This window comes from Archocentrus centrarchus, chromosome 8, assembly GCF_007364275.1.
Source record: "Archocentrus centrarchus isolate MPI-CPG fArcCen1 chromosome 8, fArcCen1, whole genome shotgun sequence".
Taxonomy (NCBI): domain Eukaryota; kingdom Metazoa; phylum Chordata; class Actinopteri; order Cichliformes; family Cichlidae; genus Archocentrus; species Archocentrus centrarchus.
In genome coordinates, this window is record NC_044353.1 from 7,419,154 (window position 1) to 7,432,344 (window position 13,191).

General features: G+C 45.2%; 1 protein-coding gene across 6 annotated transcripts in view; it reads left to right on the forward strand.

Moving 5' to 3' along the window:
• Positions 1 to 13,191, forward strand: part of LOC115784866 (cell wall protein DAN4-like) — a 40,593-nt gene that overhangs the window by 10,904 nt on the left and 16,498 nt on the right. For 5 of the 6 annotated variants that reach the window (XM_030736234.1, XM_030736244.1, XM_030736237.1 and 2 more), the window contains exons 2-8: positions 5,274 to 5,345; positions 5,511 to 5,570; positions 6,303 to 6,365; positions 6,465 to 6,527; positions 6,625 to 6,724; positions 6,997 to 7,038; positions 7,306 to 7,347. In XM_030736234.1, coding sequence (XP_030592094.1) covers positions 5,274 to 5,345; positions 5,511 to 5,570; positions 6,303 to 6,365; positions 6,465 to 6,527; positions 6,625 to 6,724; positions 6,997 to 7,038; positions 7,306 to 7,347 — 442 coding nt within the window. The remainder of the gene's footprint in view (positions 1 to 5,273; positions 5,346 to 5,510; positions 5,571 to 6,302; positions 6,366 to 6,464; positions 6,528 to 6,624; positions 6,725 to 6,996; positions 7,039 to 7,305; positions 7,348 to 13,191) is intronic. The other variant, XM_030736238.1, reaches the window with a different exon arrangement.

Below are 13,191 nucleotides of genomic sequence, written 5' to 3' on the forward strand. Positions count from 1 at the left end.
TGCCTCCGTAGTCGGCATCACATTTTCATGCACACCTTTTCTTTTTTTCAGTGCTGTACTCTAAAGAAGACATCCTGGGCTTTCTGGGTTATGTCATGTGACAGACTGGCATACTGGGAATTTTATTTTGTTCTCAATCCAATATGGATTGCAGCAAGTACATTTTATGGAAAGAGGAGAAGTGAGTCAGATATTGTTACTTTAGTTGTTGTTTTCATCATGGTTATCATATATGATTTTGTTTGCAAGGGTTTCAGGAAGAGTATTTTCCATTTTAAAAGCAGTTAAATCATTTATGTTTTGAAATAATGGTCTTTTAATAAATGTCAGTTGTAATGGACGTTGGACCATCTTTATGTACTTTGATACCTAATCCTTGTACGCAACAGGACTGAGGCAGAGAGGATTCTGTACAAGATGGTGCAAAAGTACAAGATTTTGCACCATCTGCTAGGGCTGGTTACATGTACCACTGGGGACTGCTTGCCTTCTGTTGTACAGTCTATAAGCTCAACCCCTCTGAGGCCACAATAAGGACATCCTGGCAGTTTCTGCAGTTCCAGCTGGCAAAACGACAGATGCCTGAGACCTTGAGAGAGAGAGAGAGAGAGATGGAAAATGGGAGTGCAAGAGAGGAGGAGAGAAGAAAAAAGGGCAGCAGCACACATACACAGCCACACAGCTCTATAGCATGTAACACAGACAATTAATTACAAATACTCCTGATCTCAGCTGATTATGTGCATAAAGCATACTTGCACGGGAGGAGCTTGTTAATGATCTAAAGGCAGTTGGGACCACAGTCACTGAGAACAGCACTGGTAGCACACTACTCAAGAAGGCACATGTACAGGCCCATCTTAAGTTTGCAACATCTAAATGATTCAGAGAAGGCGTGGGAGAAAGTGCTGCGGTCAGACCAAACCAAAATAAAGCTCTTACAAGAGGAGTCATGTCTTGCGTGGAGATCAAACAAAGTTTTACTAATGTGTTATCTCTTATTGCAAAGAAACCAAAATGCAAGAATCCATCTGATAACACCTGCTGCAGTTGGACCTGTTTCGGTCCAGAAGAAATGTTGGAATCTGCAGCTGTCCTTGAATTTAAAAAGCTTTGCAACATCTTGGCTCAAGCACATCTCCTCATACCAAAGCAGAATAAATCTGCTGGTAGTGGATGATAATAATGAGCCAGAACAGTGTCACGTGCTCTGTCAGGATTGTCTGTTTATCCTGGTATTACAACCTTGTGAGATGTAAGCCATTACTGACTTGCATAGCTTTGAATGCCAGATAAGGGAAGGGTGTGACAGCAGAATTCACCAAGAATGAGAGAAACACAAAGACCCATCAAAGATGTAAGTAAATACAGCATGAAATGTAGAGACAGTGGCTCCTGTGGACGCGTGGTTTCACATCAACTTGTTGTATAACTTCACTTTTCTTTGCAGCTGGCTGATGGACCAACAACAGCACAAACAAGAGTAGCCCACAGACCGGCTGTGTCACATATGTTTGACACTGACCCCGTCTGACAACAGACGCTCTTTGCAGGTAGACAAGCAGTCCGAAGCTGCCCACAGGCCATAACTTAACCATTTGATCTTACCTTGCTGTAACAGTTCCAGATTAAGGTCTCAGCCACACCAAAAAATAAATATGATATCACAGGCTTTTAAGGTGGCTGTAATTAAACCATTACTTAAAAAGCCATCACTTGACCCAGCTGTCTTAGCTAATTATAGGCCAATCTCCAACCTTCCTTTTCTCTCAAAGATTCTTGAAAGAGTAGTTGTAAAACAGCTAACTGATCATCTGCAGAGGAACGGTTTATTTGAAGAGTTTCAGTCAGGTTTCAGAATTCATCACAGTACAGAAACAGCATTAGTGAAGGTTACAAATGATCTTCTTAGAGCCTCTGACAGTGGACTCATCTCTGTGCTTGTCCTGTTGGACCTCAGTGCAGCTTTTGATACTGTTGACCGTAACATTTTATTACAGAGATTAGAGCATACTATAGGTATTAAAGGTACTGCACTGCAGTGGTTTGAATCATGGCATATTGTCTAACCAGACTTTACCCATTACCTTGGCCTTCAATCTTTGACCCTTATTGAAAACTATTTGCAGGTACCTACATTGTAGGGAGTGACTCCACATCAACACCTAAATAAGTGAATGAGTACAGTCAGGAGTTAAAGTGAGATTCAGCAAGTGGAAGAACCCAAAGACTTGTTGCAGTGCCTCAGTGTGAGGAAAAGAATCACAGCTCAGTCATTTCTATAGTGAAGGCCAGTTGATTTTCTTTGTGTTCAAATTGTGATCCTGCTGCAGCTGCTCTTTGTCAGCTTGCACAGCTGAATTCAACAAGATGTAACCCAGTATTTTATGAGCTGCTCTGATACTGTTCATGTTCTGCAATATGTTTGCTGGACTGCCAGGAAGTTTGCATGGTGCTGCGGTTCTGGGACTGTCCACACTGTGGGAGTTAGTCAGCCAGAGAAATCTCTTTCCAGCTCATGCCAGGAGCATTCACTGGTTATTACATCTGTGGAGTCTCACTTTATCCTTCGCAAAACTGGCTTTTGAAACCGTGCCCGGACACTGGGCTGCACATGTTCAACCAGAAATTCAGTCACACACGCGTGGTTGTTGACAAGTAGGGCTGCAACGATTAGTCGACACTGTCGACAATAAAAATAGTTGATGAATTTAATTGTCGTTAATAGTCATTTTTTATTACTGATGATTTTTTTTAACGGAGTGAGACGTCTTCCTGTCCATCTATCTCTGGCGAGCTTCACACATGCACAATAGCATTCATGTTTAGTCACAGCGGTGAAACTGTGCCAACTCTGTTTTGCAGGAAAGAAAAAATTACTATGTATTTTTTTATGGTTGGAAAAATGGACCGTTAAATTTATATGAGCAGCAAACCTGATTACAATTTTTGAATGAAGTATCCATCTTCTGTGTGTTTACTACCACATTTTAAATAACCTTATGCTAAATCTAAAAGCTGATAGCTAAATAAGTGCCATTTCATAATTATGTGATTCATAATCCTATTAGTCGACTAATCATTTCAATAGTCGATGACTAATTGACTATCAAAATAGTTATTAGTTGCAGCCCTATTGAAAAGCGTTTGGCAGGCTGAAGGGAAGGTTTGATATCCAGCTGGTGAAATCTATGGTGCTGCCTTGCAGTGCTCAGCATAATTTATGTGAAAATAATGGAGCCTTATGAGCCCTCATGGGAGGTACCTGCAGCTGCATCACCTCAGCCTGTGGTGGCACAGGGTGTGGAGGAGGAGGGGGCAGAGATGTATGAGATGCGCTGATGCAGTACTTGTTGAACAACAATTACAAATGTTCTTGTTGCTTTCCAGTCATGGGCATACACGTGTAGTTCTACTGTGTCTCACTCAGTTTTGACAGTAAAGTTTTTCCCTTTGACGAATCACTTTTCATTTGGTATCGTTTAGTCAAAATTATGAGCCTTAAAGTGGTTTATATTAAATCCCATAAAACACTAACCCTGTAGGAAATACAGATTCGAGTATGGCACAGACATACTTGCTCTGTCACTTAAATGTCTTCTGCACAGGCACATCCCAGAATATATTCATTTCTGTGATGACTGGACCCATTAAGGAAAATGTTTTGACTGTAGATTCTTAAAAAGGAGTCATCTCACCAAAAAGTTCCCACTGCTGACTCTTCTCCCACCGGTGTCATAGAAAATCATGATGGAAGCACAGATAACATCTCATGAATCATGATCATTTCAGAAGGAAAAATAGTCTACAAGCACCTTAAGAAACAACCTTTGTGGTGTTGGTGTTTTTTGTCTACAGGTATCCCTGACCGATCTATCAAAGGCGGGCTGTAGGGACCAATTCACAAAAAATGCATGGGTACCTGTTCATCATTATCTTTTTCTCTCTCTTTAAAAATGCTCTTTTTAAAAATATTTTAAATGCTGTTGTTCACTGATCTCTAATGTCCAGCAAACATACACCGCTGTTACAAACAACATGGTGTGAAACACATTTATTGTCCCTTACCAGTGGTGGCCCGTCGCTGTGGTGAGCTGAATTTGCCAGTGTTGTACCAAAAAGTGAAACCTTTAAAGAGAGATCTGACCAAGAGCGCTGACCAAGGGCTTTTTTGATGTTTCTGTGTGTTTGTTTTTATGTGTAATGTCTTTGTTTAAATTGGTAAACAGGATTTATGAATGGCTGATATATAAAATGAAGAAATTACCTGTTTTGCAAGTGTTTTTATGTCTGCATTTTTGTACGTTATTATCAATGTAGGTACATTGATTAGGCCAAAAAGTACTTTTGTGACTTTTTGGCCACTTAAAATATCTTTAGGGCAGTGCAGTGGTTAGCACTGCTGCCTCACATTTAGAATACCATCTGGAAGGCCTGGGTTTGATTCCACCTTGGCCCGGGCCAATGTGGAGTTTGCATGTTCACCCAGTGTCTGCGTGGGTTTCCTCCCACAGTCCAAAGACATGCACTTATTGGGATTAGGTTAATTGGCCACTCTAAATTGCTCATCGGTGTGAATGTGAGTGTGGTGACCTGTACAGGGTGTACCCTGCCTCTCATCCTATGTCAGCTTGGCTCAGTAATTTCTGCTGCCCTCTTGGACAGAGCTGACTGAGAAAAGACATTTTCAGTGTCAGTGATAGGATATATTAAAATCATAGCCGAAAAGTGATTGCAGCTTCTACCTTGTGACAGGAGTGTTGCTTCTCCTTCAGAATGACTTGATATCATTCATGAGAGATATGCTTGACATATGGTTTGGAAATATTAAGCCAAAAAGTCATTTATAGTAGTTTAAATACAGCAAGTCATTTTTGGCAAATACCAAAAAAATCACGATTTTGGCAGACGATCACCAGTGTTTATGTTTGCGCAGGTGTGTTGTGTGTGTTATTAATCACCTTTTGGATGTGTTCCAGTGTTTTTTGGTTTTTTTTTTGCTTCTTTGTACAAACTGGGGAAAGTAGCAGGAAATGACGGTGTTTCTTGGGAGGTGTGCTTCAGGTTATGATGTAAAACTTCAAAAATAACTAACAGTATTAGACTTAATAAAACTATCAGCCCAACATTAGCAGAGATATGGGATTTTTCTATAACAATGTCAGGGCTGCAGCTCTGTCTGATGGCAGATTTGTGCATTTGTGATGAATAACAGTCCCTATAAACTGACCTATAATAAACTTTTCCTCTGCTTTGTCTTTGTCTCATTGTAGTGTAAGTCTGAAAAGGTCACAGAGGGCATCATGACATCACTCAGATATCTCACCTGCCTCTTTCTCTTAACTGTAAGTGCCCCCTCTGAGACTGAAGCAGTTTGACTCTAATTGCTGTGTAAATAAATCCTGTATAATGTGTTATTAATGACCTGCAGATGATCATTTCAGAAGGAAAAATAGTCTACAAGCACCTTAAGAAACAACCTTTGTGGTGTTGGTGTTTTTTGTCTACAGGTATCCCTGACCGATCTATCAAAGGCGGGCTGTAGGGACCAATTCACAAAAAATGCATGGGTACCTGTTCATCTTTATCTTTTTCTCTCTCTTTAAAAATGCCCTTTTTAAAAATATTTTAAATGCTGTTGTTCACTGATCTCTAATGCTGCCATCACACATAATGAGGGACGAGCTAAATCTGGCCCATAAATACAATCAAATAAAGAAAAAAAAACCCCAACAAAAATTGAGGTGGGTGACTGTAATGAGTTTGTTCTCCTCTTGTTCAGCATCTCTTATTTTTAAAGTTGTCACAGCATTTAAATGTGTTCAAGTTTGGAAGTCCACACCTGGGATTTCAGACTGAAGTGAGCTCTAAGGAAACACAGTCGGACTGATTGTTTTCAGTGATGGAAAACACAAATATTTAAGGACTTGCAGCAGGGTCATGGTCCAAAATTTTGATTGAAACGTCATTTTAAGCATTTTATGTCATTTGTTGACACTTTAAAAAAAGAAGTATTTACCATCAACATTAGCTTGTACATTGACCTCTTTTTAAAGTAGTCTTTGGTGCCACTTTTTGTTCCTATTTTTCTGTCATTCAAGTTTTATTAAAAAAAATGGAGCTTTTGGCAATCGGCAGCCCTCTGGAAGCCTTTAACCCCTGCAGACTGTTGTTCTGGGTACCACCATATTTGATTATGTTTGGACACATTGCAGTTTTAATAGTGATAATAACTGAATAATAACAGACAAGAGATTAACTATTTATGTCATTTTTTTTCTTTATTCTCATTCTACACTTAGAAGAAAAATCTAACAAACCGTCTTCCAGACTATATTCCTATTCAGATGGATCGCAAACCAGAGGTAGCTTTGCAAAAGCCAGATAATATGCCAACATGTTTAAGTATATTTCGGTGTGACTTATATTTGACTAACAGTAAATATGTCCTTGTTTCACTGCAGGAAGTCATGGAGTGTAGTATTAAGAACACAGATGCAGAGCCTACCCTAGAAGACTGCTTTGAAGTAAGGAAATGATTTGTGTTTCGTTCTTTCTCCCTTCGCTGCTCCAATTCAGCTTAAACAAGGACTATAACTGACAAACATTTTACGTCTTCCGTAGGATACTGATGTTTGTAAGGGGAAAAGCAACAGCTCGACAAGTGTCGCTTTCTACCACTTAATGTGCCTGACAGACATAGCCATGAATCTAACTGAAAACGGTATTGTTTCATTTGAGATACTTCTCTAACATTAAGTGTTAACTGGTTTAAATGTGTGGGGCTGAGGGTCGCTGCTCACATAGAAGCATGCCATCTATTCTGGCTTTGTGAGCTGCAACACTAACTCCAACTGTTACCTATGACTGGCTTAAACAGTTTGGAAAATCCTAGAAAGGAAAACAGCAGCACGAAATGTACCACACAAATGTTAAAATCTACACCTGAACCAATGACTTTCCAGTTCTGACTGTAACTTTTTTTTAACTTCACAGAAGAATCTAAAACCATTGCAGCAGGTGTCTGTAAAGTGTATGGTGAGTATGCTCTGATTGTCTCTGTACACGGTGTGTGTGTGTGTGTGTGTGTGTGTGTGTGTGTGTGTGTGTGTGTGTGTGTGTGTGTGTGTGTGTGTGTGTGTGTGTGTGTGTGTGTCAGTGTGGACGTGTGGACACATCTACCTTTTCTGTTGTGTCTGAATTTTAATTAAACAGTGTTAGATTGGAGTGTTTTTATAATGTGCTGCTTTTAAAATTCAGGACTTTGCTTAAATTTTTTTCTGTTCTTTTCTTTTCTTTTTTAAGAAAAAGTGTGCGAGCCATTTTTGCAATCTTCCAGCACTCCTGGTAAGCCACACATTTGATTCAGAAATGTTTAAAGAGTGTGTGTGCCTGTTTACTTTGGCTGATATCAGATACTAGAAATCACACTGACAATTGTTGCTGTTCACCATCTCAAAAGATGTCCCAGCTCTTAACGCTCAGAGAACCATGGATACATATCATTAGCCTAATAGCATAATTGCCATATTTGAACTTTTCAGAAAACAAGAAAAAACTATTTATTTACTATTTAACTATATTAAAAAACTACAGTGATTTTAGACTCTAACAAGCGTTCTGATAGGCTGAGGACATAGGCAATAAGGCAGGGTGATGCAGCAGTGGTAGGAGAGTAAAGTTAGGCAGAAATCACAATTTGGCCAAAAAATCCATCCATCCATCCATCCATTTTCTTCCGCTTATCCGGGGCCGGGTCGCGACTTAGGCAATTATGCTATTAGGCTAACATTTCAATTTGTGCATTTGTCTCCAATCTCATTGTACATCCTGTATAATGACAATAAAGGCATTCTATTCTATTCTATTCTATTCTATGTTACAGTTTAATTCTTAATATTTTTTCCTCACTTTCTCAAATCAGGATTACACTAACAAGTTTTTATTGCTTCTGCATTTTCTCATGCTACCATGTCAAACCTGCTGTTTTGCAGCTTTCACATGAATCTCACTTTAAAGTTACAGGAAGCAAGATTTAGCAGCTTTATGCATATATGCACAAAAGGGGCTTTCTCAAGCAAGCCAGGACATTTTCTTTAGGTCTAAATTGCTAACAAAATAACAAAACAGCTTAAATAAACTGTGTTCAGTAATTTCTTCAATAGCAGCCACTCATCATATAGCCATAAACTGAACTTCTAACTAAAATGACCTATTAACAGGAGATAAACAACAACAAAGCAGGTTCATCATGTTTGACAAAACATTGAGAGAGAATAGTACATATACACATTTCACATTTCATTACAGAGACACAAGCATTTCTGTTTTTGATGATGGGAAAAAAAAGATTTTCTCACATTTTCCCAACACCTGACGTCAGTGTCACGGTTTGGCTGTGTGGTGGAAGGGCAGGACCCAAAAATGCAGGACGTGGAGCCAAGTTTTCCAGCTTTATTGGGCTGCGGCTCACAGGAGAAAAAACAACAAAATCTCAACCAAAGGCAAAACACGAAAACAAGCCTGGGAGTACTATGGATTACTTAACTGGGGAACACACAGCAGGAAGGGGAAACACCGACAATGACGCAACAACGAACAGATGAAGACTGAGGGCTTAAATACACAGCAGGTAATTAGGGCAAGAAGAAACAGCAGGGCAAAACAGGTGAAGCAAATGAAACTAACAACATGGGAAGCAAAACTAAACACAAAGCACAGGGAACATACGACTGTCAAAATAATACAGGAAGTGACTAACCAAGGCGCACGCAGACTACATACGGGGGACTGGCACACAGACACGGGGCAGAGACACAGACTAGTCACAACACTAGGAATAAACTCAACATGAAAACACAGGAGGTCAGGGTTAAGACATCATGACAAGACCATGGAGCAGGGGAGACAGGGACGAGGGGAACAAACGTATCAAAACAACTGAAAAACAACAAAACTCAGGGAAGACAGAACTAAACACAAAATGCTGGGCAGACGGCCCAGGACCATGACAGCACCCCCCCCTCAAAGGCCGGCACAGGTCGGCCAAAACAAAAACCAGACCAGGGAGGGAGGCAGGGGACCAGGACGGAGGGACCGGAGAAACAAAACCAAGCAGGGAGCAAAAACAGAAAGCACAGGGCTAGAACAAAACAAAAGCAAGGGCACAAGGCTAGAACGGCAGTTCAAAACAGGAACAGAAACAGTGCAGAGAAACAAAAAGCGACGGCACAAGGCCGGGGAGCTCCAATGTCCAAAACAGGGGTTCAAAACAAGGAACAGTTCAGGAGCTGAGACCAAAACAAAAACAAAAGGAGCAAACGGCCAGGGGGGGACAAACAGTCCATAGTTCAGGGGGCCGCCCAGGCCAAGGGGCCAAAAAGCAGAGTCTGGATGAGGCCGCCGGATGAGGCCGCGGCGGCGGCGGCGGCGACTAGGGGGAGTCACTGGAGGCCGACCGCGCTCCCAGCGGCGGCGACGAGGAGGAGACGAGGCAGGGGGGCGACCGCGGCACCAGCGGCGGCGAGACGAGGCTGGGGGCCGACCGCGCTCCAGGCGGCGGCGGCGGCGAGACGAGGCTGGGGGCCGACCGCGCTCCAGGCGGCGGCGACGAGATGACAAGGCTGGGGGCCGACCGCGCTCCAGGCGGCGGCGACGAGACAACGAGGCTGGGGGCCCGAACTGAGCCAGACGCTCAGACTGAGCATGATCCTCGGGCTTCAGACGCGGCTCCGACCGAGCCGGACCCTTGGGCTGAACGGGGCCTACAAGGCGAGGCTCCGGATACGCAGGCTGGGTCTGCGGTGCAGGGCACACAGCTGCGTTATTGAGCAGCTGGGGCTGCTTGGGGGATTGTTTGGGTGACTGTGGTGGAGAGGGTGATGGTAACAAGGGCTCTGACCGGCGCTCTGACTGAGAAGCTGCTGTAGCTAACGCTGAAGGCTGTGACTGAGGCCGTGGGGAAGCCACTGCTACCGCTGACTGAGGCTCTGACATGAGTGACTGGGGGGAAGCTGCTGCAGCTAACAGTAGGGGCATTGACTGGGAAACTAGGGGCTCAGAAACTGAGGGGACCAACGCTATAGGGCTGACTGAAGCTGAAGGGGCTGAAACTGAAAAGGAGACAGGAACTAAATGTTCGGAATCCGTGGACGCTGGAGCTAAAACTGAATGGGCAGAAGGAACCAAAGGGACTGAAGCTAAGGGAGCTGGCACTAGGACAGGATCTGAGGGGACTGGAACCGAGGGGACTGTAGGGACTGAAGCTGAGGGGACAAAAACCAATGCTGAGGGAGCTGACACTGGGGGAGCTAGGAGCGGAGAAGCTGAGGACGTGGGAGCTGACACTGGAGGCTGCGTGGAAGCAGGCCGGGAGACGACTGGCTGCGTGGAAGCAGGCCGGGAGACGACTGGCTGCGTGGAAGCAGGCCGGGAGACGACTGGCTGCGTGGAAGCTGGCCGGGAGACGACTGGCTGCGTGGAAGCAGGCCGGGAGACGACTGGCTGCATGAGGACTGGGACCGAGGGAGCAAGGGCTGAAGGGACTGAGGGACCAGAAGTGGGAGTAGAGGAGGAGACTACGGGGATCTGGGAGACTACGGGGACCTGGGGGACTACGGGGATCAAAAAGGGTGAAGCTGAGGGAGCTGGGGGAACTGAGGCCGAGGGAGCCATAGAACCACCTGAAGGGCCTGAAGGAACCGAAGGAGCTGAGGTAATTGAAGGGACTGAGGGGACTAAAGGGACAGAGGGCACAGAGGAAACTGAGGAGACTGCGGCTAAAACTGAAGATAAAACTAAACTGACTGGAGGGGCCAAGGGTTTTAAGGGAAGTGAAGCCACTGAAGGGGGCAAAGCTGAGGCACTGGCTGTGGGGACCGGGGAAGCTGACTGGAGTGGGGAAGCTGAGGAGACCGAAACCACGGAGGATGAGGGGACTGAGGAGACTGAGGATGAGGGGACTGAGGAGACTGAGGATGAGGGGACTGAGGAGACTGAGGATGAGGGGACTGAGGAGACTGAAGATGAGGGGACTGAGGAGACTGAAGATGAGGGGACTGAGGAGACTGAGGATGAGGGGACTGAGGAGACTGAGGATGAGGGGACTGAGGAGACTGAAGATGAGGGGACTGAGGAGACTGATGATGAGGGGACTGAGGAGACTGAACTGACTGCAGGGACCGGGGGCGCTGGCACTGGGGAAGCTGACACTGGGCGAGCTGCGAGAGCTGGCTGGGACTGAACAGGGGCTGAAGCTATGGGGGCTGGAGCTGCTGCTGGCTGAGAGGAAAATACAGGGGCTGGCTGAGACGGGAGTGACTGGGGAGGAGCGGGAGCTACCGCTGACTGAGAGAGCTGGGGCTCTGATGGGAGTGGCTGAGGAGCTGCTGCAGCTAACACTGGGGGCTCTGACTGCTGTGGCTCGGAGGCTGCTACAGTGGTCTGTGGTGCAGGCGGCGTGGGTAACTGTGGTGCTGCTGCTGGTGATGCTGAAGACAGAGAGTTCAGTGCTCTAATCTGTGCCTCCACACGAACAGCAGAAGCCATCCAGCCGGCAATAGTGGGTGACAGCAATAAGCGAGGGTGGGTGTCTAAGAGACTGAGCACAGCAGAAAATCCAATGGAAAAGGCTTTCGAGTCAGTACAGTTATAAATCCGGGAGGAGATTCTGAAGAATCTTCGAACCTCTGGCCCAAGTTCCCGGTCCAAGAAGACGGAAGCATCTGCAGGATCCATTGGAGGGCTGGCAGAGTCAATACAGGACATTTCTCTCACTTTGTGCATGGAAGTGGGTAGAGCGGTTATTCCAGGGGCTAGTTCAGCAATAGCATTTTCGACATTGTTCAGTACTGCAGAAGGACAGCTTATGTGAATTGGTGACTTGGGATTCAGAGTCTGTGGTGTTTTAAGAACAGTCAGAGAAGCAGAACAAAGATCCTCAGGACTCACAGTGACTGATTCCTGCTTCTTGTCATGGGTTGCTGGCTCCGTGCTCCTCTTCCTGAATCGCGAGCGCTGCTTCCGCGTCTTAGAGAGAGGAAGGGAAGCAGAGCTGGCAAGAGAAGCAGCAGGCAAAGGACTGTCTGATGAGGAAGTGAGCCCGCCCAGCCTTTTCCCGAAAGGTTCGGGCAGGGGCGAAGCAGCTGAAGTACCGCGAGGCCACCGCGGAGAGGCTGCCGAGCATGACAGCGACTGCAGAGGTGGACAGAGTGGCGAGCGCTGGAGCCGAGACCCCTTGTCCCAGCTGGGATCCCCCGAGGCGAGATGTACGTGCCTGAACTGCGGCTCGCATTCTGGAGCAAGCCATGGTTTCCACCTCACCAGCTCTTGTAAACTAGCCCGAGCCACTTCCTGCCGTTCGTGCTCATTGGCGTCCGCTGAGTCCATCGTGTATGGTGGTTGCGTCATTCTGTCACGGTTTGGCTGTGTGGTGGAAGGGCAGGACCCAAAAATGCAGGACGTGTCACAACGAGCCAAGTTTTCCAGCTTTATTGGGCTGCGGCTCACAGGAGAAAAAACAACAAAATCTCAACCAAAGGCAAAACACGAAAACAAGCCTGGGAGTACTACGGATTACTTAACTGGGGAACACACAGCAGGAAGGGGAAACACCGACAATGACGCAACAACGAACAGATGAAGACTGAGGGCTTAAATACACAGCAGGTAATTAGGGCAAGAAGAAACAGCAGGGCAAAACAGGTGAAGCAAATGAAACTAACAACATGGGAAGCAAAACTAAACACAAAGCACAGGGAACATACGACTGTCAAAATAATACAGGAAGTGACTAACCAAGGTGCACGCAGACTACATACGGGGGACTGGCACACAGACACGGGGCAGAGACACAGACTAGTCACAACACTAGGAATAAACTCAACATGAAAACACAGGAGGTCAGGGTTAAGACATCATGACAAGACCATGGAGCAGGGGAGACAGGGACGAGGGGAACAAACGTATCAAAACAACTGAAAAACAACAAAACTCAGGGAAGACAGAACTAAACACAAAACGCTGGGCAGACGGCCCAGGACCATGACAGTCAGCTGTTGTTTTTGTATTCTTTGGCCCAAAAATGAGATTAAAGGCAGTCAGCCTCCGTTTAAGGACACATCAAGAAAGAAGCTTTAAAGAAACCTTTTTTAAAAAAACTCTGACCTGAAGGAAACTTTCATACATAGACAA